This window comes from Trachinotus anak, unplaced genomic scaffold (genome assembly GCF_046630095.1).
Source record: "Trachinotus anak isolate AG129_WGS33_773 ecotype Australia unplaced genomic scaffold, CSIRO_AGI_Tana_v1 ptg000013l, whole genome shotgun sequence".
In the NCBI taxonomy this organism is placed as follows: Eukaryota; Metazoa; Chordata; class Actinopteri; order Carangiformes; family Carangidae; genus Trachinotus; species Trachinotus anak.
Window position 1 is genome coordinate 3,021,701 of NW_027273864.1, and position 27,149 is coordinate 3,048,849.

General features: G+C 40.9%; 1 protein-coding gene and 1 long non-coding RNA gene across 2 annotated transcripts; both read left to right on the forward strand.

The window, feature by feature from the left end:
• The first annotated feature begins 831 nt into the window (after positions 1 to 831).
• On the forward strand, positions 832 to 17,488 carry ptpdc1a (protein tyrosine phosphatase domain containing 1a). Its single transcript, XM_071494584.1, has 10 exons — positions 832 to 1,028; positions 5,257 to 5,355; positions 7,415 to 7,586; positions 7,867 to 7,947; positions 8,183 to 8,301; positions 12,834 to 12,971; positions 13,063 to 14,162; positions 14,855 to 15,040; positions 16,121 to 16,231; positions 16,323 to 17,488. The coding sequence occupies exons 2-10, from the start codon at positions 5,268 to 5,270 to the stop codon at positions 16,434 to 16,436; spliced, it is 2,109 nt and encodes a 702-aa protein (XP_071350685.1). The 5' UTR covers positions 832 to 1,028; positions 5,257 to 5,267; the 3' UTR covers positions 16,437 to 17,488.
• A 1,938-nt stretch (positions 17,489 to 19,426) lies between these two features.
• Positions 19,427 to 26,572, forward strand: LOC139630935 (uncharacterized). Its single transcript, XR_011693244.1, has 2 exons — positions 19,427 to 23,145; positions 25,783 to 26,572. It is a non-coding gene; the product is annotated as an uncharacterized lncRNA (long non-coding RNA).
• The last annotated feature ends 577 nt before the right edge of the window (positions 26,573 to 27,149 follow it).

Genomic DNA, 27,149 nt, shown 5'->3' on the forward strand with positions numbered 1-27,149 from the left:
GTCTCCTGTCGTCTCTTCTTTTTCAGTTGTAGTAGAAACACTCAGTAGACTGAGCACTGGCTATTTCAATGTTTAGGATGAAAGTATTTTCTTTTAAAGACATGTACCTCAGGGTGTTCAATTGTACACATAACATAAAAGCTGTGGTAGAATTTATTATTTGTTGAAGTGTATATGTGGAATTGCAGAATCACGGTTGCATTGGCATTGACTGTCCAGTTGTGAAGACTGTTGTGCTGGAGAATAAACTGACTATAACCTTGTCCTCATTGCAGTTTGTATAATAAACTATTGTGCAGATTCTTGATGTTTCTCATGCGTAGAGTCTGTTTCTGGGGCCCAGAATAAATACATTCATTAACACAACAGAGACCAACTAGGGAGGTTCTTTATTCATCATAAGTATCTTCATATATCTAAATACTTCTTATGTCAATTCAACACTGGGTATATAAAATGCCAGAAGCAAGCACCACAAGATAAGGTCATTACAAACTCACAAAGTGTCACACACTCATTTTTTGATTATGCATTACTAGGATTATACATTTTTAAAGAAAAAGAATGAAAATAAGGTTAAAAAAAAAAGAATCTAAGGAATTAACAAAATTACAGTTGTAATCGGGATGTGCTTTGTGCAAGATTAAATAGCTGTGACCTGCAAAGCTTTCAGTTTCCAGTGGGAGAAATATATAAATAGAATTTCATTCAAAGACTTTATTATTCGTCAATAATTATTCGTCAAAAATCAAAATCCAGTTAAAATTAATTTAGCCAAACCGCTGGCTGTAATCAAAATATGCTAACTGAGCCGTGTGTGGGTCTGTGGTCATGTGACGTGACATGACAACATGTCAGTTTGCTGAGTTAGCTAGTAAGCTAGCTTTGCTTAGCTGACCAAACGATGCGGCGAGTGGAGAGTCCCGGTTTGCTACGTGCCAGCGACAAAACGCTCACGGATTGGGAGAGATGAAACGACTATGTCGGAAACTGTAAAGACAGCCCCGGAGTCAGACGACAGGAAAACGGTACGTTAGGCCTCCTGTAGCCACCATGGTAGCTTCAGCTAACACAGTACAGTGAGATAATTAGCTAGCGTCAAGTCCTCAGCATGAACACCCAGCGTTACAAAAACAGTCCAGACGGTAACCTGACGTTTGGCTTTCTGTTGAAGTTTACTTACAAATATGTCAGTAGAGCTACAGCTAACACAGTTTCACTGAGCTGTAAGATAACTGATAGACGAGCTAACTTAGCGTTAAGTATCTTTAATTAAAGAGCTGACATTTGCGGAGCTAGTAAGAAAGACAGCTGCTTGTTCTCTGACTGCGGTAGTCAAACTTTTATTTGCCTTCGCTGGCACACGGAGCAGAGCAGATCAGAGCCTACGACGGTCATCGTCATCCGGTCTCCGACACGCTGCACACCGGCAAGCCACCCCGGGGTTTCCCATCATCACATTTTCACCTGCAGTTTGAGGAAGTGATGTGTGGAGCGTCGCTACTCAGAAGGGTGTTCATGCAGTGCTGCGACTCTAATGTTATTGATCAATATCAGCAGATTGGGACACTCATACTGGAAGTTCTGGCATCTTCGTCATCTGTTACTGGAATGAGAATATGCTACTCTGTGTCTAAAATTTGTTTTGCTCATTTAATGTGCTTAATAATATATACAAGTAAATCTAATAATGGCAAAGGCAAAAGTGTACTGTATTATATGTCTGAGTGAGCCATGTCATTGAGCCATTGCACATAAATGCAACCAGGATCATTATTAGTTATTACACCTGTGCCTTCCTTGCCATGACAAGTCAGAGGCTGTATTCAAAACGAGTCTCTAATTAGTATATAGTGAACCACGTTTACTGTCTGAGTGAGAATGTTATGCAATATAGTGTCCTTAAAAACTCCCACAATTAAATGATAAAAGTTGTAATGTACGTGGTCTGTTCACTACCTTTTGATAACAGTCTGACAGAGCAATGTGTCATATTTTATAGATGTGACACCTGTCAGTCGTGATGCAGAGTGATGATGAAGTCTCACTCTCTCAGTGATGACTGAAGAGCCTCAGGTCTACTGATATTAGAGAGGGACGTCTGCTGTTAAAGATTCTTAACGTTTACTTGGCTGTTGCTCTTTTTACTTGATTAGCTACTGAGAACACCTGCTGATCTGTAAAGGTGTAGGTGTAGGAATATGAAACACAAATTTTCCTGCACTTCGCCCATAAAAAGGGTTAATTAATGAATAATAATCAGAGAAATGATAAATTGTAAATTGTGTATGAAAGTGACACTTTATAGTCTGGAAGTATCATAACTATATCATTTATTTTAGGATTTTACTATTTACTTTAGGATATATTACTTATTTTATTCCTTATGTATTTTAGTGATTATAACTATTTATTATGTTAGGATATTATATTACTATTTTAGGATGCTGCTATTTAGAGTGCTGCTGAACTAAGTTTTGTCGTATTGTTTTATCCGTGCAATGACAATAAAGTATCTATCTATCGATCAATCGATTGATCGATCGATCTATAAAATACTAAAAATAATGAGGAAAAACACTGGAAAAATAATTTCTCAAACTAAACGCATGCTTGAATTTGTCCATTATAAGGAGAAGTGAAGGGGAGACAACGAATATTCCTCCGAGGGTGAGATTCTGCTCATCCCACTGTGACAGATAGCTGTGCTATAGTATTGTGGAGGCTGTGTGTCCTGTAGGTTTGCCTAGTGTGTGATTAAGGATCCCCGCAGACACATTATCGTGGATTAAACACGGTGTTAGGAGCACCATCTCGTCAGCCATATTGCTTTATTAGCACCCCCAGTGGAAACGACTCTCACGTCCCACACTCATTAGCAGCTACCCTGAAAGATAACTCTCAGCCTTCACACCATCTTTCTCATGTCCAACAAGCTGGCTCCCCAGCGGACATGAGCTTAGCCACCACAAACGTGTGAAGTGTGGTTGTTGAGTGAAGAGATGTATTCATCGTCAGTTTATTTGTACACGTTTCTTACAATTGTTAATATTTTATGTACATACATCACATTTGTCATGAGGAACACCTTCTCATTCACTAGCTTGTTATCAAGAGCTTCCTATAAACACTGCCAGGTGGTGTCCGGCTGCAGCCGAACAGACTGCTGAACTGATTGGATACGCTTCTTTCCGGCTGTCGTGTTGGAAACACTTCAGCCGGTGTCACACTATGTTTTGGTGCCATGTCGGTGTAAAGACACGTGTGGATTACAGTGTAGAAGAAGACGCCAAAAAACCAGATGTGAATGGAAAGAGACAGGCTCTAACTTTACACCATCAATTATTCACAGACTACAGGAGCCGCACTCTTCACAGAAGTGGTACTGTGACCTAAACGTGACCTGTCTCTGAGGTCGTAAGGTTTCCAGTGACAATATGACACTTTTTTTACTAGAAAATAAATAATAAAAGCATTATCCCAGCCTAAGTATACAAGGTCATATTTTCAAATTGTGGCTCTTAAATAATAGAAACCACCATCTTTGTATTCACTATTACTTCTCACTGTACCAAATACTTATATATGGATGGTTTGATCAGTAAAAGTCTACATAAGGGCTCAGAGAATATATGGCAGCCTGAAAGTCCTAGAGAATCCACACAGGTGTTCTCAGTTGACCAGACCCTCTGCTACGACTGTGGCCATGTGACTTCCATTGTTAATAGCACTTTTAAATGATGTATTGATTATTACAGTATATCTACAAATCTAAGTGTAAATTACTTTGATTTAATCAATCAGTGGTTTGTTAATTGTCTTAGTATATTTGTAGTATATGACAAAGGCAAACATTAATGAAAATATCAAGTCCAAAATTAAGCAGAAACATTGTTGTGAGGAATTAGGTACATTCTCCAAAATGTATTGAGTTCAACAATATAATAGCATTTTACAGAAAAGCAAATAATAGATTGCTGATGGCTGAATACAATTTAGCTGCCTTGTTTTCTGGGCGTGGCTGCAGGTCTTTTTCAGGTGAAACACATTTTTTCGGTGGTTCAGATTCACAATGGCTGACTGGGGCAGAGCCGCTGTCAATGTTTTTAGTAATAGCTGTGCTTTTCCTGCTGTGACAAGTCAAAATGACTTGTCAGTGAAGAGCTGATTACAGATCTTAATTCAGAAACAAATTCTAATTCAAAGCACAGCATGGAAGCTGAAGCGCCTGAGCTTTGGAGTGCTGATGCATGATGTGTTTTTTTTGGGGGTTTTTTTGCTTGCATTGAGTGTGACAGAAAATGTTTGTGAACAACTGCTCTAAATGATATGAAGTAGAGGAGCAATCAGGGGTTTGTCTGCTATCAGTTTTAGAAGCTGTTTCATAGTAAACAAACTGTACCTTATATATATTCCTTGTTCTTTGATTAAGCCATCCCAATTGACTTTATCAAAGAGGAAGGAAAAAACAAAGGTCAAGAAATCTTTAGTTCTTCAAAAAGTTAGGATGTGAAGTACACCAGCCCTGCTCAGCTGATGATGGATCACAGCGAGGCAGAGTGCTGTAAAGGTGCACAGTTCCATACCTGTTAGCACAAGTGGTGAGGGCCATTAGAGCTCTGGGTGTAACATGAGAAACTGCTGGTCCCTGGAGTTCAGTTGACACTCTGGGAGATCTCTGTCACACAACTCTTGATATCAGGCTGCGTAAATCAGATGTGCAGGTTGCTGCATAATAGCTGGGGGATGTGTTCGCTTGAATAATTAATAAGTGTGGCATCAGCCTTGTAAAACAGGAGGAATTTGCCTTATCTCCAATGCAGATTAAAATATTCTTACTGGTTGCAACTCAGCCTGAGGGAGACGAGTCCGCTTTGCTGTGTGCTTATCTTGACACTTCTTCATGTGCCCTGTTTCTGGGTGTTTCTGAAGTCAGTGTGGTTTGCAACTCAGTACCTTCAGATCTCGGATTTGCTCCTAGCTCCCACTGTTGTCCCCAGGCCACACCCCCCCTCTTCTCCCAGAGGAGCAGTGGTCAGGCTGACACATGAGCTGCTGACTTGGTGGCTCAGTTTGCACATTTCCCTCTCTCCCCCTGGGTTATCCTGCCAGGCAACGCCGTGCACACTCCCCATATCTCATTTTGTGTGCGCACCTTGTGACTGTTTGCATTATCAGCACAACCAAAGCTTGTGCTTGTAATCTTTTTCTTTTTTTTCATTTGCCTCTGACACCATGTTTATTCACACCTTTCAGCCCCCCTTACGATGGCAGCTGGTGTCAGTGTACTGAGTGACCTGCCTTACTCCATGACTGGAGCCCACAGTGGAGAGATCAGCACAGAGATGGAGACAGGTAGGAGAGCTCTGCAATACACAAAGAACATGAAGGAAGCTGGCGGTTTTTATGGTAGTGACTGGACTTGAAATGGTTTGACTCAGGAAAGTTAATTTGCCTTTTAATATAATTTTGAAGTTAGAAATTAATATATAATATGTAAAGTCAGAGAAGATTGTCTTTAAAGTGGGCTATGAGCTGACACTTCGCAGGTCAGCTTTAGCAACGAGACAAAACTTCATCTCAGCTGTTATATATAAAAACTGTATTTTTTTTGTCATGAAAATGAATGAATGTCAGGTTTACTATAAACTGAAGTGTAAGGTTCTCCAGGTGGATATAATATACTTCAGTTAATAGAAAGTGTCCTCGGGTATATATCTGCCTTCAGGAGGTTTTGCGTGGACCTCTGATAAATGGCTCTCCTCTGGAGCCGGTTTCCTGTGGTTGACCGACTTTAATACTGCTTCTTATTGGAGAGCAACCACAAACACGCAATAAATCTGTTTTCATATGTAATATACTTAAGGACAAGCTGGTCATAACTGCCTCTAACTGTAGACTACATGATGGTAGTATGGTTTGGCATCATTAAATATTCTCTCAGTTCAAATGTCCTGTCCTTTGAACCTTTGAACTATCCTCATACTGGCTCTCTTGAATATTTCATCAACAATTTCAGAAGAAAATCTGGTGCTGATTGTAAGACCAGATAATAAGTCAGTTCATTGAAACATGCCAACAGGTAAAACAGAGAAATGATGAATGGGGCTTTCTGTAGCTGTAGCCCTTGCTCATCTTTGCTGTTTGTCACACACACACACACACACACACACACACACACACACACACACACACACACACACTGGGAGCCTCAATGAGCCAACAGTATCATTTCACCTTTTGGCTTCAGCTGGACTGACTGCTGAATTGTTGAGTGGCTTTAAAGCACAAGGTCTGTGTTACAGTTACATCATCTTGTGTTAGTGGTTACAAGTTGTTACTAGCTGCAGACATGGATTTTCTTGTTTCTCTTTATTTCGTATTATGTTAATTGAACCTCGTCAGAATTCAAAAACAGTCTGTTTCCCTTTGGGCTTTGATCATTTTCAGTGGGGATTTGTTACCTTAATTGCTGTCACTTTCAGAACCAAAAGATTAATATATTAAGACAAATAAAAGTAAAACTTATGAAAATGATAAATAAATATAGCCCTAGAAAAACAGCAGCACTCTCAAAAAGGCAGTGCTGACAGAATTCATGGTGTTATTCAGTCAAATGTCACATCCCTGTGCAGTCTGTGTTATGTAAAGCTCTTGGCTGCTGCTGATCCAATGAAAAGCAGAAAAAGGTGTTTGATTGTTAGCACTGGTTGATGCTGTGTGTTCAGGGCTGGAGCACCACATGTGTGGCCTTTTAAGCAACACATGCCATTTTCCTATCTCAGTTACAAGCCGCCTGCGTTAGATCTGTGTGAATGAGTGTGAGTGTGTGTGTGTGTGTGCTTGTGTGTGCCTGCAGCATTCGCCTCCATTTACCTCCCACTGACGACTTTGGAGATGGTTGTCATGGTGACACTTCAAATGCTGCTGATGAACTGTATTTGCCTCTCTTTGCCAATGGGTGATTGTGTGCGATGATTCACCATGGGCACAGAGCTGTTGAGTCAGGAGCCTTTGTTAGTGCAGAGCTGCTCGCAGTGCAGGTCGCCGCACAGCCCGCACTGTAAAATGCTGCGGCACAGAGGACGGCGCTCCTTAGCCGGAGAGATGACGGCGAGCATGATGAGGCATGACCGCAGGCACTCTGCCTCGGACATCCTGCTGAAGGTCCTGCAGCGCAGACGCAGTTCTGCCCTGGAGATCCTCTCCTCCTCCTCCCACAGAGTCATGGTGGCCGTCAGTGTGAACCTGTCTCATCCGCCCACTGAATGCAAGACCAGAAGATGTAACCACACTGAAGTAGTTTTAGCATGGATGGGTTTGATAATGGCTTAATCTGCAAGGGAAGATCAAAATTCGCACTGATGAGCGTCGTCAAATAGTTCTTAAGTTTCTCTTTTTGTTTTTTCTCCAGCCAATGCAAGGGTCCCCACAGCAAAGTACACCAAGATGGGGGAGACCCTGAGGCACGTCATCCCCGGTCACATGCAGTGCTCCATGGCCTGTGGAGGAAAAGCCTGTAAATATGAAAATCCCTCTCGTTGGAGTTATGAGGAACAAGCTATCAAAGGACTCTACTCGTCCTGGTATGTTGTCTCACCACAGCCTTTCACACAGCCATCACTGTTCATGTTCCTCTTTCTCTCAGTGCTGTACTTGCTCAGTATGGGTCACTGAAGTCCACATCAATAGTTAGATGCAAAGTCAATACATTTGTCCTGGTTTTTGCTTTGCATTGTGATCATGTCAAAATGGAAGCATAGAACAAGGCAGATATTTAGTTTCAGTGCAGCAGTGTGTTTCCACGGTCTTTGGTTTGCTGTTTATACCACAACTCCCCTAACTTGTCATATTCTCCACTTACAGGATCACTGACAGCTTGCTGGCTATGGCAAGGCCTTCCACTGAAATCATAGAGAGATATAATATAATTGAACAGTTTCAAAGGTATAGTAGTCTTCTTCTTTCACACATGGTTAGAATTTCAAACTTTTGTTGGATTTATTTTCATCCAAGTCTGTATCAACATTTAGATCAACAGTGAAATGAAGGTTGTGAAATGTTTTGATCCAGCTGTCTTATGTTCACCTGTAGTGCTGTCAGATGTCAGTGTGTAAATATCCTTGTGAATATACATGTTGTGTTGACTTGTACAATGACTCAGACTTGTTGCTGTGCTCAGGTGCGGTTTGAAGACGGTCATCAACCTGCAGCGGCCCGGAGAACATGCCAGCTGTGGTAACGCACTGGAGCAGGAGAGTGGTTTCACTTATCGACCTGAAACTTTCATGGAGGCAGGCAGTGAGTCTCTAAACCCCTCCCTCACTAACACACTGTAGACTCTCTGAAACAAGAAACAAACCATTATGTGTATGTAGTGTGACTTAGAGACTCAGTAGACGATTGGATAATAAAAAAAAAAAAGTCCTGAATGTTGATATGTGCTCTGGAAATTACTGTGATGTGAATGATTTCATAGAATCACAGGGTCATGCTAATATTAATCTCTAGTTGTACACCTGCTGTTTGTCAGTTCAGACACATAATAGTTTGAAGTTGTTGTATTTGTTCTGTTCACACCTCACTAAGATGCAGTGTTGCTTAGTTGACTGATATTCAGACATGATGAAGATCTGACTTTTACCATTTTTACACTTTTCATCTTAAGCGCCTCATTTCCTGATTAAAAGAGATTTAACGCATTCTTGTTGACATTTAGCCAAATATTTACATCTCTGTTGGTCAGATTGCAAATCTGACTGCATAATGTTTGGTTACTGTCTAAAACATCAGAAGAATAATAACTCTTGCACCGTAGCAGTTTAGTTACAACAGTTAACAGTTAGCAGTAAGAGCTGGCCAGCTAACAGCTATCCATGAACTAAAAGGAACACAACAGATCATTCAGTGATTGACAGGTCAGGCATCAGGTAGGAAGTTCAACACTTCTGTGCATCCTCTGTGTGATGGGCTCATGTTGAGATCAGTGTGGCAAGCTTACATATGCACCTTGGATCAACTCATGCATTTATGCCTTTTCAACATCTGGCTTGAATGCATCTCCATCACATTTCAGTCTTTTTCACTGGGCTGTTGAAATATCAACAAACCAACTGTGATGGATGGGAAACAACCACGGTTCCCACTGTCAAACGATGGTGCAGAACATTACAAACTAAGACACTTTTCTGAGAAACTCACACATGAAAGTGCGTTTCATTTTCAAGATTCAGCAACAAAACGCACTGACAGAGTGTGTACATATATGACACAGATGAAAACAATGATTAGACGAGGTGCTGAAGCCTGCTGCTCTCCTCATGAATGCATTTACACTGAGCTCACTTTAGACTGGATTGCTATCCAATCTGCCAAAGACACATGAAGTATGTATTGGGTCAAATAAGTGTAGTAATATCTAATAATGCCATAAACTTTTCAATTTTAAAAGCCATAATTAACATTGTCGCAGCTTGTTCTTGATCTGATTAGAGGCCCAAAAAAACACACTGCAGTCATTTCTGTTAAGTATTGTTAAATTACAGACAGTAGCATAGTAATTCGTCTCAACTAACGAGCTAGCATCATGACAATATATGTGTCTTATAAAGTCCTCCATTAGTGGCATACTTTAATTAGATATTCCCTCTCTCTAAACTGTATGAAAATATAGCTTCAGTATGTCACTTGTTCTATTATAACCAGTATTGTCTCAGCTTCTTATGCTGCAGTGCATTCTGGGTTTACATTGATTTTTAACAGGCTGAAGTGCTTCACCACTTGAGACCTTCCTCAATAGTAGTAGCCTGTAAGAATGAAATGAAGACTGAACATGTAAACTTAATGATGGATTTATTTACAGATAAGTGGCGCAACCCTGGTGTCCCTGGAAGAGTGGAGCTCTTTCCACATTTGTATGAGGTGTAGTGGCCTGCATGACTAAAGAATAGTGGTAGAGAATGAGTTTCTATGAAGCACATCATCTTTAATTCATATCTTGGCAATCTACAAGAGAATGTGTAGCCGTGGTAGATATAAGGTAAGAGACTAAGGCAGATTTAACATCATCCTCATTAACATCAATGTTGTGTTTTGGTGACATCCGGAACGTGATGTGCTCCTTAGTAACCGAGTACCGAGGGATTCCACCTGTGATGTCTGAGGGGGGCTCTCCTTAACAAGCTCTCTTGAGATCTTTACTTCATCAAAGCATCCAAGCTTTTTGAATAGAGCTCTACATATGATTTTACACTCAGTAAAAGCCTCTAGGATGAACACTGGTTTATTACCTTGCTGTAGGTCTTTATCATGCAAAGTTCTTCACACTCACAGTGTTTCAACTCTGTGGAGCGCCACTCACAGCCTTTCCACCACAGTAGCTCTGGTTCTTGAACCAGTTCCATTCAGGATTCTTGCAACCTTGGTGCACCAGCCTGTGTCTCCACCAGTTTTGAGCTGAACCATTATAATGCACAATGCACAGAAGAAGTAGACAGTAGCAGCAGGATGCAAGGACCAATGATTCATGATAAGAAGACACTGAAGATTATTATGTGCAAGACAAGTGGTGTGTAAAATGTTTTTATTTGCATACATGTAGCCTACATGAGTATAAAGGAAACTATGTAGAGTCAGCAAATAAGTTTTTCATTTGTCACATTTAGCGCTGTTCACAAGTCTGAAACCACACACTTTTGGACCTGTTGTATTTATGACAAAGCAAGAAAGAAAAGGGAAATGTAATCTAAATTAAAACTTTACAGGCATTGGGATGCATACACAGACGGAGGGCTGTTATGTGGACACATTCATGGGCTGTTGTTTAGCAATGAGCAGTTCATGTCCTTTAATTACATCTGTCATCGAGCAGTGGCATTTTTGTCACTTCACTGTTCACAATGTTGCAGAAAAGTCCTTTATTAAAAGAAAATATAACTTTTTACAATGTCTTTATTTACATGTAAGAAACAAAAATAAAATCAGACTGTGCAAATGTCTGTGGTAAAAACACAAATATTCTTTAAAAACGTATCTTTACAAAAGTCAGTAAAAAGCGAGTATAACTATACAAGTATAAAAATGTAAACAAAGAAAGTTCAGACCACTTTCATTTAACAAAAGTAACAGTGCAAAGAAAAGTGATTAGAGTGGGATTCTGTTCCTTGTTCGGTTGGCTTGCTGCCTCTGACCATCCACTCCACCAGCCCCAGCAGAGAAGTAGTGTACTGCTGCATGTGTTGCAGCATCCTCTCCTCTCTGTCCTCGGCCCTGGCATCTGCTCACAGCTCAGGTAGATCTGAGGCCCTGCTCAGACCTGGTGTTAGACATCCGTCTCAGGTGGTCCCATCACAACTGGACAACTCTGAGTTCAGGTGGGAACCCACCCAAGATGCACTGAGGACACATCTGAGATCTCAACATTCATGGTTCTCTCAACCCCTCCTTAACCCTCTCTCACTCACAGACACACACATACACACAAGCACATGGACAACCGACCTGTCTGTCGGATTGGCTAAAAGCAATAACACATACATGTTCATTTGCATATAAAGCAGGGAAGCGCCTCTCATGTGGTCACCTGCGATGCGTGTGTGTGCCAGGTGTGAACTGACGTACTCAGAGCTGAGCGATGGCGATGTGTGAATGCCAGGTCTGAGCAGTTACAATCTGACCCTGAAAACAAGCAGGCCCTGCCCAACATACTGACTTGTCCTTGGTTGCTCCTGTTCTTAATGTGTGTCACCCTGCCATCATCAGAGGCTGATGTGGACGGTGATGGATGGTTGCTGGACTCCAGCTGTGGCTGAAGTCAACACACCAGTTATTTGATTTTCTAGTGTCTGACCCATCATGCTGTCGACAAGCTCCATTTTTTGAGTCTCTGTAATACTCAAAAGTTTATTTTAGTTTATTATTTGTTCTTGCATTTGAGAGCCTCAGCCAACTCTTGGACTAGTTCAGCAGACAGCTTACTCTCTCTCATGCTACTGTCTGTCTGCTGATGACCCAATCACCACCAAGCACTGGGCTTGGTCAGCAGTCTCTTTTTGTGACTGGTGCCAGGTTTTGACAAAGAAGAATTTGTGGAATAAAAAAGATGATCTCTTTTTCTGCTGCATCAATTTTTATCCTTTTCGACAGCGAGGGCTGGAGGCATTATGTTTTTGGTTGTCAGTCCCGTCAGCCCATTGTCGTGAACACAATGTCTCAGTAACAGGAACTCCTTCAAATTTGGCACTAACACTCGAGGATGAACTGTTTGGATTTTGGTGGTCAAAGGTCATAATTCAAGGTCACCTCACAAAACACATTTTTGGCCATAACTCATAAATTTATACACTAATTATGACACAATTCAACTGAAATGTCTATGAGGATTAAAATGAAGTGATGAAATTTTATATCTAGACGGTCAAAGGTCAACTTTACTGTGACATCATAATGTTCCACAAAAACACCTCTGGTCATTATTCAGTGCTTTAACTCAGGAAGGGGAGACTGTGAACATATTTCCTCTTTGCTGGTTGGCGGCGGCAAACAACAACAAGGCGTTAATTCTATATATATATATATATATATATATATATATATATATATATTTTTTTTTTTTTAATTAATTTATTTTTTTTTTTTACTTTACTGTCCCTTATGAGTCAGATAATGTTATTGGAGTGCAATGCTAAACCCTTTAACATAAAAAACACCTACTTTGTAGCTGACAAAAAGCCTGTGCTTCAGCAGATAGAGGAAGCCAGCAATGCTCTGGCTCCGTGTCTGAAATTGCCTCAGGAAGGAAAATAAATCCAGTCTTCTGGCTTTGTGTGTTTCAGTCTATTACTACAACTTTGGCTGGAAGGACTATGGTGTGGCATCTCTGACTACAATCCTTGACATGGTGAAAGTCATGTCCTTTGCTGTCCAGGAGGGGAAAATGGCCGTCCACTGCCATGCTGGTCTGGGAAGAACAGGTTCGTAGCACCAGCAGTTTGGAAGAGCTTCGGTCCTCACTTGTGCTTGTAAAATATCAGTTTTGTATTGTTTGTGTCTGTCTTTGTGTAGGTGTGTTGTTGGCCTGCTACTTAGTCTTCACATCCCGTATGAGTGCCGACCAAGCCATCTTGTTTGTGCGGGCGAAGAGACCCAACTCAATCCAGACCAGAGGCCAGCTGCTGTGTGTCAGGGAGTTTGCCCAGTTCCTGGTTCCTCTACGAAGCGTCTTTTCCTGTGCGGAACCCAAAGCGGGTGCTGTCACCTTGTCCCAGTACCTCACCAGGCAGCGCCACCTGTTGCATGGCTACGAAGCTCGGCAGATGAAGAATGTGCCAAAAATTGTCCAGCTGGTGTGCAGGCTCCTCATCGACATTGCAGCCAACAGACAAGTGGTGATCGAGGAGGAGTGGCTGGAGGTCCCTGACCTCACGGCGGAGGTGGAAAAGACTGTGTCCCAGCAGGCGCTTCAGCAGCTGGGGAAGGAGATGAGAGGGAAGGGGATTCCTGTCCCGCTCTGTTTGTCTCAGCCTCTCAGCCCACCAGCTCTGCAGCCCAGGCCCTCACATGATCAGCCTCTCCACAGCGATAATGACCTCGACCCTCTGTGGAGGCGGCAGAATGTGGAGAGCCCTCTAAGGTCTTCTCTGTCTAACAACAGGAGCCTCAGTGATTCTGTCCTTCACAAACTTCAACCACAGCAGCATCATTTTGGAAAAATGAAGAGCAACAAACAAATCAAACGTTCCTTGTCTCACAGCAGCCTCCCAGGCTGTGAACCTCCCAGATCGTGTGAACTCTCTCCTCAGGACATCAGCAGCATTCAGGACACAAATACAAAAGCAGAGCAAGATACTGAGTCTCCTTTTTCAAAAAAGCAGCTACATATGGTGCATCAGAGTTTGTCTTTAGATCTGTCAGAGCTGGAAAGAAAATCCCACTGTAACGTCACACTGTCAGCCTTATCAACCAAGAGCGGAGGGGTGGGCAGTGATGAGCAGTCAGATTTGGACGTGTTAGCGGTTGGAGCAGAGAGAGGGGACATCACAGAGGTTCCCTTCATCAGCCTCCAGTCTGAGCTCTCTCCAGAGAGCAGGCGCCTGCTGGTGGCCAAAGTTCTGGCCATGGACCTGACAGACAGAGACCTCACCTCCAAAGTCTCCATGTGGCAGGTAGGCTCCCCCCATACCACACAAGCAAATGATACCATGTAGTAATACAGAACCTGTAAACCACTGCACTGTTTACCTGGAAACTATTGTAGAGTAATACCTGTCTGATGTCTGAAGACGGTCCCACACTGAGTGCTGCAGTATTCTGAGGTACTGAGAAGACTGGCAGCACCGACATATCCTCTCTCTTGGTTTGCCACTAGGTCAGAGTTCATGAGATATGTGCCGCAGATGTCTTTAGAGAGGATATCTGGTATTATTTCATGCCCACCGTGCACATTAACATTAGTGATAGCCTCTCTGTATGTGGCTGCAGGCGGCTGGGAGGTTTCTTACACCTACTGTATCAACTAAAAGTGAGACTTGCTGTGGATTTTGCTGCAGGCGGAGCAGTCAGCAACATCAGACCTGTAGCTAACACTCAGTAGCTACAGTAGCTATACCTCATAATTATCAAGTGTCAGTTTTAGCAAAACGTAAACATATATCACCATTGTAATTATCAGTTTTCTGCTATTTATCTGTTTTATCCACAGTAAAGTGTGAGCACAGCAAATATAACTTTATGCGATACAACATGAATTCAGCTCCTGTTTACTGGTCAGTTGCCATTTGAATTTTTTATTTCTTTGCCTATTGACATTTCATGTCAGTCAGTTGATTGGGAGAATGTTCTGTGTTGTGATCCACAGACAGAGCTGAACTCCAGGGAGGGGGCATGGGAGAGGCTGTGTATGGAGCGAGATCCTCTGGTCCTCTCCAGTCTGATGTGGTCATGGCTGGAGCAGCTCAAGGACCCAGTCATCAGCAGTGAGGACATAAAAGCTCTCAGTGGGAAGAGTGTAAACCCAGAGAAGGCCCTCGACTCACTGGAAAAGGTACATCACAAGAAAAAAACTGTGGTAACATTAACACCGACACAATGACACAATGTACAACAGCTTTGTTTCAGCCAGCTGTGTAAGACAGTGTCCAGTAGGACTGTAAAATTTGATTATGGCTCAAATTATAATCTGATAAATATAATATGTTCTGTTTTGATTGTCATCTTTTTAAAGGCAGTCCACACTGACAGGAAACTGCTACGTGTGTCAGAGTCAATGAGATTTACCATTCAGAGCTCAGCAGAGCTCAAACTTTGTGAGCAAACCACTACTCACACGTTTTGCACTGTGGGACAACATTACATTTACAATTGCTTCCTGCCACTTCTAATGAACTAGTCTGCCATTTTTCTGGTATGGAGATGCTTGTCTACAGTCTACTGACCTGGGTCCTGTCAAAGACTCACCAAACTGCAGCTTTTAATCCCAGAAATACTACAAAATCTAGTCATCTGTCATTTCTTGTGCAGCAGTAACCTGCAGTCACCTTAACCTTGTTGTTTAAGTGACTGTCACCCACTCAGCAGCCGCTCTAACAATCTTTATTGGATAGAAACAGCAGCTAACATAAATGAACACAACCCTGTTTCACCAAAAAACATTTATACGCAACTATACAACAACAGCAAATACATTTTATGTGACCAGAATATGTTTTCTATAAATGTCAAGAGGATATGTTGTGAATATATGAATCTGGCAAGTTGCAATTACTTTGACACTGAATATATCAGTAAAATGTTTAGACAACATGTTTGTTTTCTGACAAAATATCCAATCTTGCACAAAATTCTGTAATTGCTATAACATGTTTACAATTTTTGTGGTTTTGTTTAGTACAGAGAAAAGTAAAGTGATGCAGTTGTGTGCTTTGCACAGTTAAATTTAATACAGGCTGGTGGTTTCCACTCGGCTCACGTCTGCCAGGAAAAGAAAAATAATATAATGCTGTTTGAAGCCGGTGCCATGTTTGTCTTTTATTCCAGTACTTTGTGTGATTATCTTATGAAAATGTTTTAAAATGTGAAAGTTATTGTCATGTGATCCGACCATCTTTCACCTTCACACTAACAGGGTCACCGGCTCACTTTGCTCTGTATCCTCGACTGTGCTGCTCACCTCCTGCCAGTGCCTGAAGAAGTGGAGACTGATTTCCTCAACCAAACAATAAAAGTGTTTACTAAGGTGAGTATTAACATAAGCTGTATACTGAATATATTAAGATGTGTACTTAGTTTGCCTGAGTTTTTTTTTTTGTTTGTTTTTTTATCTCCAGATTGACCCAGCTGCAGAGAAGAATGAGTCTTTGTACATGACACTGAAAGCAATCCTGACTCCCATTCTTCATGAGCTGCACAATAAAGCTGTGGAAGTGAACGAAGGGTCCTGATCCAGGCTCAACACGATCAGTCTGACAAGAGGAAGAATTAAAAATGGGGTTCTCATTTTGGGGCATTACTGTATTTTAAGCCAGTTCCTTGCATCCGATTTTGCTGACATCTGCCAATCTTTTGTCTTTCAAGATTGAAGATTTGTAATATGATTTAGGATTTTGTTGATCTTTGAAGCGCTTAATAGACTCTAAGCACTGCCATTCTCTATGTTAATGTGCCACTGTGCTCAGTTTGTTTGTCATCTGTTCTACTGTAATATTTGTGAGGGACTTGATGTTGCTTTTCTCATGTACCTGTTAATGGATAGGAAGTGACTGAGAAACATTCCCGTGTTGTTAATGTAATGTTATTTAAATGTGTAACTCTGACAAAGCTGTTTGGGAGGAGATGGGAGGGGGGGGTCTTATTTAAACCAAAAGATGTTTTACACTGTGCAGATGCTACAATGTGTCTTATTTATTCAGATCTTCTTATTTGAAATGCAGAATGAACTGCTTAACAACCATAACCTGATGACAAGTTGCAAGGTTGCTTTGTTCCTGTAGAATGTAAGCTGTTTTTTTCAAATGCAAACTGTGGCTATTGTTATGGCAATGCAAACTCAACAGACCACACTGCATTTGTTTTCCCAATCAATTTTATGTCCTTAATACTGTGTGCACCAAAAACTCACTGTACTGTTCTGTACATGCATTTGTAAAACATCAATCTGCCTCTACTCTTACATTTAGCTCAATGCTGCCTCACCTGAAATGATCTCTGCCCAAACTAGGCTGCTCTGTGTGTGCGCACATGCGTGCGTGCATGCATGCGTCTGTGTGTGCGTGCATGTGTGCGGCTGTTGAGACAAATCAGGGGCTGCCTCTCACCTCACATGTCTCATATATGGACATAGTGTAATGTGGATCTGCTGACACTGGCTGAATGTGGAACACTAATGAAGATAATAATATGAAGGACATGAGACTGTGGGGAAAATTCAACAAGCACTATTTTTTCATTGTTACAGCAGACTACTTCTTACAGAATTAAACACAAGTGACTGCAAGATGTAGGCACTGAGTCTTTTTTATGGACTTTAGCATAAAACATAAAAGAAACGTGTGTTATTGGGTGAGGTTGGGGGGTGATGTGGGACTTTAAAGGTAAAATCTTCTTTCTCAGCATCTTTGCACAGCAGACTTGGACAAGCCAATGACATTGAGCCATATCCAGAAAGAAGGAAGGATGAGACCAGAGTGTGGAGAATTAGGAGTGTAACTTGTTCTCTTGGAGTTGTGCTTTTTGTTTTCCACAGAGATTTTGGTTGAAGAGTGTTGGGATGGACGTCTCCACTGTCTATATTAAAAAGCATTAACAAGTTTGGCCATATGATTATCACTTGACAAACTAGGTTTAAGCAGCTTCACCTTGTGTGTGCAGAGTATAGACGAGCAAATTTAAAGGTCCCATATAGTATAAAGGTAGATGTCCATGTTTTTTTGATTATAAAGCAGGTCCAGATTCTATATTAATACTGTGAAAGTATCAAAGCCTCAGTCCACAGAGAAATGCACACAGCCTGTATTCGTATTTGTGATGTAACAACAAAGCAGTCACTGCCCTCAGCCACGCCTCAAGCCACGCCCACCTGCACCCACCATCCAAACTTACAGGATTTGGTTTCTCTGAGTGTTTTATTTTTATTCAGTCACTCAAAAACAGTCACCAACCTGTTACTAGAGCTCCAGAGAGCAGCCTAAGGGAGGAGATGTAAAATTACATTGAGATGGTTTTTGGTTCTTACAACCATAAGAATACTGTATCTTCTGATGGATATCAACACTTAAGATAAAACACAGGAAAAGTGTAAAATATTGGACCTTTAAACACGAAACAGAAAAGAAAGTGTGCGTGCCCTACTGACTTACCTATAGTGTAGCTGTGACAATATGAAGTGGTGACTGTGGATGCAGCAATATTTACCATTTCAACCTCACCGTCATAATAAACTCAGGTTATACTTGGAAAATACATATTATGTATTGAAGAAGAATTAGAACTGGTAGGATTTTCTTAATAATACTTCCATCACCCAGTATGCATATAAAACTGTGTGGGTAATCATGCCATTTCAAGCACTAGTGCTCCTTTGTTGACTCAAGTGAGCCCTTATTTTCCTTAGCAAAAGCAAGAAGTTCTTTTTTTCACCCTCTTCCTGCTTATAAGGAATCCTATTTTTCTTTTCCTTTATTGTAAATGACATGGGAAAATGTGTGAGTGAACCTCATGCTCCACCAATGCAATCTCCTCTTAAGTAACCAGTCAGGGTAATAGTAGACAAATGTGCACCTTCAATTGCTCAGCATGTACCAAACTGCACACAGTAACTGGTACACGGCTACTAAACTGGCAGCAGTAAGAGCAACAATAGAAGAAACAGAAACAGAGGCAAAAGGGAAAATAACTATTTGGGGGGGAAAAAAAAATTTATGGATTGGGAAGTTTTCCAGAATAGGAAAGATAGACGAGGCTTGCAGGAGAGGACAGATAAGAAACCCAGAGAGGCCGGGGAGGCAGGGATTCTTTTGATGCATGTTACTGTACAAGACAAATCGAGGGAGGACATCACCAATAAACCTGTACCAACAGCCGCCAGTGTGAGGCATGGAGCACCAGGAGAAATGTCGGTACAAACAGCTTCCACAGTCTCCTGTCTCCAATCAGTGCCTAACTTAGTGGAGCTGCAACAGCCTGACAGCAGAGAGCAGATGACTGACAGCCCCTGTAGATGAGCTGATTGGAGTTTGATGGAGTTTGTGGAGCAGATTATGTGATATGCACAATCCAACGCCAGCAGACACCAGGATGATATCATGAAAGGTCCTGAAGCTAGGGCTTACTGCAGATTCATAGTCCACGGTCAAGACAGTCGCACACTCGCCATAGGATGAGGAGGAGACATCATGTGAAGTTTATGTTCCTGATGCTGTTTGGCATTGTTTGTTTTGACACATGTGCCTCATCATCAGGCTACAAGGTGACTTGGAGTATTTCTGTTAGCAGGTCTCCACTTTAAATCTGCTGACATGGCTCCTGTTGTTTGAATCAGATGACACATGACTGTGAAACATGTGACTGTGAGTTACATCACCTGGGCCCAGTTTGTTGCAAAATGATTGGGTGATTTTGGTGCACTGAAAACTGTGTTGTGATGGTGACACAGCTCGTACTGCTTCTGTCTACAAAGGTTATTCATGTAGAGGTGGACAGTAAAGTAAAAAAATAGCAAAGTACTATTTTTTTTTTTTTGTGGAAACTTTACTCCAATAGACTTAAAACACAAAAAATTGTACTTTCAACTTCACTACATTTGTATGAGGAACTTGTTACTTTAAAAGCGAAGCTTTTAGTCTGTGGAATGAATTTTCTATTTTCTAAAATGTGATAGACCGTCCACTGTGTTCATCGCAGGAGAAAACCCAACCACAGCCAACACCTACCTATCAGTCATGTTGTGCTGCTACAGTTTTGTAACAACTTAGCAGTGGCTTACTATGGCTACGTTAGATAAAGATGAGGCAAATGATTGTTCACCAGAGCACTGCGGCCTTATCGGAAGTCCATGTTTGATGTTTTAACAAAAAGAAAGATTTGTTTTGGTTAATGTTTGCTGTGTGTACCCGTCCACGACCAAACTTCATCACCGCCTGCAAAGATATGTTGTCCAACTTGAGAAACTGTTGAGGTATTTATGTCCAGAATAACTTTTAAACAGAGAGCTTGTACTTGGATGTCCTTCTGTTGATAACTTTGTTTTTATGGCCATTTCTATAGGCTTTGTATCGTATTCTACAAGCTTTTTATTCTACAGGTTCTACAAATAAGTATAATCAGTGCATTCAGTTGGTCGGTTGTTTCAGAGTCATTAGGTCATGTCAATGTAAAGTGAAACAATATAACAATGTGTTGATGTAAAAAATGTACTAGTATCTTGAAAAGCATATTTTTTTTAAAAACAAGTTGACTTAACAACTTTCACTTGTATTGGAGTAATTTTTGACCAGGAGTGCCAAACGAGCCAAGAACCACATGTTCTTTTGTCTCACTTGATTGAACTGCAGTTTCCAAATTCTGTGCTGACATTCATGAAGGAACAGTGTGGGAAATAAATGTTGTACTCAGTTAGAGTGGGGCTTGTGGCTCTAACCTGATGTTAGGCCGGTTTGCCCTAGATCCTTCCTCCATGTGTTGGTCCAAGTTGCACACAGACTCACACATGAAGTAAGAATAGGCTTATCATGTGATCCAAACACAATGGTTTGCTCCAGATGTAACTGCTTTGACTCAGTTGTTACTAAGTAGATGCACAGTGAGCTCACAGGACCACAAGGGCATGGAAGCAGTAAAACACGACCATCTACTGCCACCATCAGGTCCGGCTGTAAACATGCAAATGGACTTTGAATGCGTCTCTGAATCCAGGCTATAAATATCTCCTGGTTACTGTGGACATATTCTCAAAGTAATCTGAAGTGTTCCCTGCAAGAAAATGGATGACACAACTGTGAAAAACATGTCTGGTGGAAGAGAGAATTCTCAGATTCTGCTGTCCACATGGAATTTACCTCTAAAGAGACCAACAGGTGAAGAGAGTGATTGTCACAGTCAAGGAAAGGATGACAAACACTATGCAAACAAGTTGGAAATGACCACATACTTTGCTTTTCATGCTATATTCAATTAGAAGTACTGCTGACTGAACCACAGGACGAAGTCCACATGAAGTGTTAATGGGATGACATGGTGCATGCCCACAGCTGACATCTCACACACATCTGCGCTGATATGAAAGGAGGAATCCATGGCTGACTAAGCACTGGCTCTACCATTCTGAGAAGGTTTCTGCCAGCTTGTCCTGGGAAAGAGGCTATTCATGGCTATACATCCTCTAAAGATGGGAGATCTTGTGTTGGTGAAATCATAGAGGAAGCTTCACTATCTCCCAGGTGGACAAGACCACACCAGGTGCAGTAAACTACAAGAACCAATCTAAAGACGGACAGGAAAGCAGAATGGATCCATGCCACAAGATGCCCCAAAAGCTCCAACAGGGGAGATGAGGTCATGGACTGACCCTCAACATACATGAGTTTTAAGACATGAACTAGAGTGCTGGGACAATAACACCACTGTGGGAACCAAGAGACTTCACAACAAAAGAATGTAGCATGATACATAGGAAATTTAACATCTATGATTCAGCTAAGTTCCAAATTAATCCATGCCCCGACTCCTCACCTTGTCATCTGTGGGAAACATCCTGTGAGAATCCTGGATCACCCCCAGATAAGACTGCTGCAACTGAGATGGGACAAACTATGATACTTGCTGTGAGATAGACTTGGTGCCATGTTATAAGGGCAGAATATTGCCTTTCATCCCAAGAGTGTTCTTGGCAGACCGCCCATAACCACAGGGCCTTCTTTGGTATTGCTTCATGTGTAAAAAGACTGAACACTGGAACAATATTGAAAACAAGGGACTCAAAAGTAGAAAAGGAGAAAAAAAGAACTGTAATTAGTTGCTCTTTCCTATCCAGTAATCAACATAGTATTTGGGTTTATACCAGTCCACACTGATTTGTTAGATTCCCTTTATTTTCCTCCATACGATTGTTATAACCACTTGTGGGCGTTAAGACAGTTTGATGTGGTGGTAGATTTTACTGAAATGTATATAAAATTGCTGAATCACTGTCAAACTGACTTTTGTAATAACTCATCACAGTCATTGTAACCTTTAACGCCAGACTGCAATAGGCTTATTGTAAACAGTCTGTTATTCAGAGAAGATATGACAGTGACCTTGTCCTCATTGCACTTTGGTATAATAAGCTGGTGGGGGAAGAAAATGTTAGGCAGATTCTAATCTGTTTCTCATGTTTGGCGTCTGTTTCCTGGGCCCAGAGTAAATGCATTCATTTAAGACAACAGAGACTGACCGGAGTGACAACTATTCCACAGTCAAAGTGACTTTGATCACATTTCTTCCCCATTCTGATGTGGTCTGGACAACAACTGAACCCCTTCACCATGTCTGCATTCTTTTATGCATTGATCTTAAAAGAATGCATTGAGCTGCTACATGATTGGCTCATTAGATATTTTCAGATCCTTTAACAAGCAGGTGTATCTAATAAAGTAGTAAACTGTAATCTGTGATGATATTGCTCAATAATATATTGGTTGGCTGATTTGTCTGTCTTGCTCTGCTACATTCAAGTGTTCTTCTACAAGCTTTTACATTGTAAGCATTGCCTCCCACCCCTGCTACCTGATTAAATGACTGAAAGTAATGCATTTTCAGTGTGATTTATTTTTTTTTAATTGCAGTTAACTAGTTGTTACAAGACTCAAGTTCTAGTTGGAGTCAGTTGAGCATCTGGTTTTTCATCGCAGGAAATAACCAAGAAAATTGATTTAGTTGCGTGAACTAATAATGGTGTACTGCACATGGATGAATCCGTAATTTATTTATGTATTTATGCAATTGTTAGTTCATTCATTCATGATTCAGACATTGTGACTGGAGACGTTACTGTAGTCTACACTCCGAAACAGCAAGGGGCTGTAACGCGTCCCTCACGTCGTTCTTAGCTGCGCCATCAAAGCCACGAAGAAGAAGCAGTCAGAGGGTGGAGGAGCTTTTTGACATGGCAGGCAGGTGGGTAGACTGTATTATGTAGTGTCATACATTTCTCAGTAGATGTGTCTCAATGCTCGGACGTGTGTTCTGTAAAATGCCGTATAACGGCAGCTGACACTGTTTTGTGGTCGAGGGTTCAGCTGCTCCACTTTTATCCGACGTTTGCCTTTCTGGTCAACCATGCTGGAACGTGCTGCTAGCTAGCCGCTAGCTCGGTGGGGTTAGCTAGTAAGTTGTAAGGAGTGGTTCCCAGAAACTGACGAGCCTGCCCGACTGCGGGGCACCGACTTCAGGTCTATGTTTCACCGCTACATTTAGCAAGACTCCCCCAGCAGCGAGAACATCCAGAGGAGGTGCAGTGTTTCCTAAATGCTCAGTCACGTTGGCGGATGATTGGAACTAGCGAGCTTGCTAGCTTCCATCGCCTGTAGGAGTCGGTCCTGATCCCAGTGTCAGACAGAAAGGCTGCATTTCTGTCTCATGTGAAGAATTACTTCACCGATTTAGTAGTTATTAATTATTATTGTTTATTATTATTTAATTTAGTCGAGCCCTTGAGTTAAAAGCATATCAAATTAGTGTAGCTCCGACAAAACATTTTTTTCTTAATACTGTTCGTATTTTTCTGGGAGAGCTGTGGTCAGACAGCAGTTCAATGCTTCCTTTCGAATGGACACTGAAAAAGAGCGTGTTTGATCGGAGGTTGAGGGAGATTTGGGTGGTGGCAAGGAAAAAAAAAAAAAAGAAGGCTCCCCTACCTGCTGGCAGCTGGAAATGACCCCTCCTGTCCAACAGATGTTCATACAGGAGCAGGCTTGTTTCTGTGGTTGAATGGTGTCGGCTGATTGTTGTATTCTGCGCATCATTTTTCAGGCTAATTATGGAGTAATTTACATGTCAAGCCAGACCTGTAATAATCAGTGTGTATATGTGTGTATATATATATATATATATATATACAGTCATTTAAGTAAATTTCTAAGTCAAAATGCAAACAGCTTTGCCATTTTGAGCTCCTCAAATATGAAGATCAACTGCTCTGCTCTTTTTGATGCTGTAAATCGAATGTCTTTGGGTTTGGACTATTGGTCAGAGAAACACAAAATCAAAAATCGCCTTAGATTCTTAGAAACTGTGATAAATGTTTGATTGAAAGGCATTTTATATATTCAATTATTAATATGAAAAGCAGATTAATAATGAATCCTACATCATTTCAAATTGAATATCTTATGGTTTTGGACTGGTTGTCCAGTTAAAACCAGCAAACCAACAAGTCATGGTGGGGTCTGAGAAACTGTGATGGATACTTAACTAATTTGTGACATTTGATTGATTACACAGTTAATTAACTTTGTAACTTTTAATGACATAGATTTTAAAAAGATCTCTAAATGTTAAGTGTACACCCTTAATCGATTACCTGCTGAGGTGAATCTGTCATTATCAGTGTAGTCAGGAGATGACACTTCATCCTCACAAATGTAACATGTGCCCTTTGCTGTGTGATGTGCTGCCATTGTGTGCTGCCCTGTAAATGATCAGGCATAATATTGTTTTCCATAAAATCATACTGTTTTCCTCCAACAGTAGCAAAGGCCCTCTTTATGTTGGGGGTGGTGGGGCACCTCCAGTATACTGCTGAAGGAAACAGTGGTCTGCTGTGGTCCAAATTAAATGAACAGCCAGTTCTTAAAAGTAAATTTTTTATGAACACTAGGAAATAATCAAATAGACTCTAACCATACACCATATTTGATATAGTTGGTGCAGCCAGCTGAGGTGAACAGATGTATGGTGTTCTCATTGCCAGCTGCTGTCCATGGTACTGAACTTAAAAACAGCAGTACTATTTATCAGGTTTACCTTTTCAAAACTCACTCACAATCTGTGGCCGAATACAGACACCAGCTACAGAGATGCCTGAACCCAAGAGCAGCCAAACGTGTTTGTTTGAGCCCTTACAGAAGTAAACTTATTTAGCTACAGCTGATCTTATCTACTGTTCCTGATGTCTGTCCTTTTAACCAGTAACAGTCAGCTAAAAATGAGTGGTCTGCTACCTACATGTTTTCCACTGCTCTTGGATGAATAAAAATAACGAGTTTAAAGCTTGAGAATTAATCAGCGTCAGACAGAGATGAGTGAAGCTCAGTAATTTGAAAAAACAGAAACAGAATGGTTGTGGGTCATTGTAACAACCAGTGCCTAGGCATACCTAACTTTCCAACCATGACTATCAGGCCAAAAGTCAAATTTATGCCGGGGTAATTTCTTGTTGGCTGATATGAACATCGCCTCCATGAGAAACCGACACTTGAGCTGGGTTCCATCCAAGTTTTTTTTTGATGCTGGTGCCCGTTAAATACCCCATTTCATACTGATACTAAAACAAAAGGGTTTTTTTTCAAACATCACTCCACTGTAGTGTGATCTCCCCCAAAAGTGATGATATGGTCATATAAATCTGTGGTCACGTAGTGACGAAGTAGGTTCAGTATTATCTAGTCTAGAAGTATTAGAGACACAAGTTGACACATCTGTTTAGTCCTATTGGTCCTATTAAACAAATTAGCCTGAAGTAAATGTGTATGGCTGGTTCGTGCAGCCTCAGTTAAATTACTGACTACTCACCGTCTGTTTGACTCTCCACAGTCCAAGGTCCATTGACCTTTGTCAGAACCCGGTTCTCCTCAGTCTTTGAGCCTCTCCGGCATCAAACCACCCCTGAGCGTCTCTTCCACTGCAGCTGACAGCTTTGCTTTCACTGTGGGTTGAGGTAGTAGGTTGTATAGTTTTAGGGTCACACCCGCACTGGGAGATAACTATTCAACCTACTGTCTTTCTCAAAGTGCCAAGCACACGTCTCAGTCGTCCCTACATGGATCCTGAAGTGTTTTACTGGACCTTGATGTTATTTTAATCAGCACTTTTTATTCCAGCTGCTCACACAGTGTGAGGTAGTAGATTGTATAGTTGTAGGGTAGTGATTTTGCCCTGTTGGAAGATAACTATACAATCTATTGCCTTCCCTGAGGAGTGGCATCTCTTCTGTTTGTATTCAGTGAAGTGCTCCTGCATTCATTTTCAAACAGTTTTTCCTCTGTGAAACATCCTCTGTTGTGGTTATCTTCTGAAATATTTGAGAACATTTTACTCAGCAGTTTCTCAGAGAATTGGTTCTGAGCACAGGTACTGTAATTCTTAACTTGCGCAGAATATCTATATCCATTTGTTTATATTTTAGTTTCACATAAGTTCTGATCATAGATTGTGATGAATACATGGCATTTGCTATAATATTAGTGTGTTAGTGAAGACATGAACTTACTCCTTCTGTATTTTCTTGAGTTTATGATAACATCTGATGTAATATGGAAAACAGTTGTGAGCTAATGATTGATATTGAATAAAAAATGTGCAATTACTTGATCCTTTTAGAGCATTCCTTGTATTTTTATATAGCAGAATAATAATTTGATTGTTTTTACTTATGCAATAATATATAAGCAACTTTTTAAAGTTGTATCTGTGGGTATTAAAGTTTACAGCAATGCTTTCAATTTAATCTTGTTAGTAGTTTTGAAATCTTATTCTTCAAAGTAACTATAAAATATGAATACTCAATGAGTATTATTTTACAGGTGTGTAATTTACGGGAAAGTACCATATGTTGTACGCATTGTAGTGATATTGAGTTTTCAGTTGGTACATTTCCAATCAATTACTAGTGTTACCTAGAGTCTTATTGAGTGCACACTGACTAAATATGCAAAAATGTGAAAGTTGCCTTCAGGAAAAAGCAATGCCGCATACAGTACATTAGAAATCAAGCTTTCAGTAAGAAAGTAATCACCTTTAAATCTTATTCAGATTTAAATGGAGCTTTCATGAAGGAAATCACTAGTTTTGCTATCATCACTGCACTATTGTACATGTCTTTCTCTGAAACAAATGAAGGTAGTGGTGTGGAAGAATGAAGTAGCGTAGTACAAATACTTTAAAGTTGTACTTGACAATTA

Bases quoted from the DNA above. Each gene is read 5' to 3' on its own strand.
- ptpdc1a (XM_071494584.1), top strand. From the start codon at position 5,268: ATGGCAGCTGGTGTCAGTGTACTGAGTGACCTGCCTTACTCCATGACT. The intron at 5,356-7,414 runs GTAGGAGAGCTC...TTTTTTCTCCAG, and splicing joins CAGCACAGAGATGGAGACAG to CCAATGCAAGGGTCCCCACA. The intron at 15,041-16,120 runs GTACATCACAAG...TCACACTAACAG, and splicing joins CCCTCGACTCACTGGAAAAG to GGTCACCGGCTCACTTTGCT.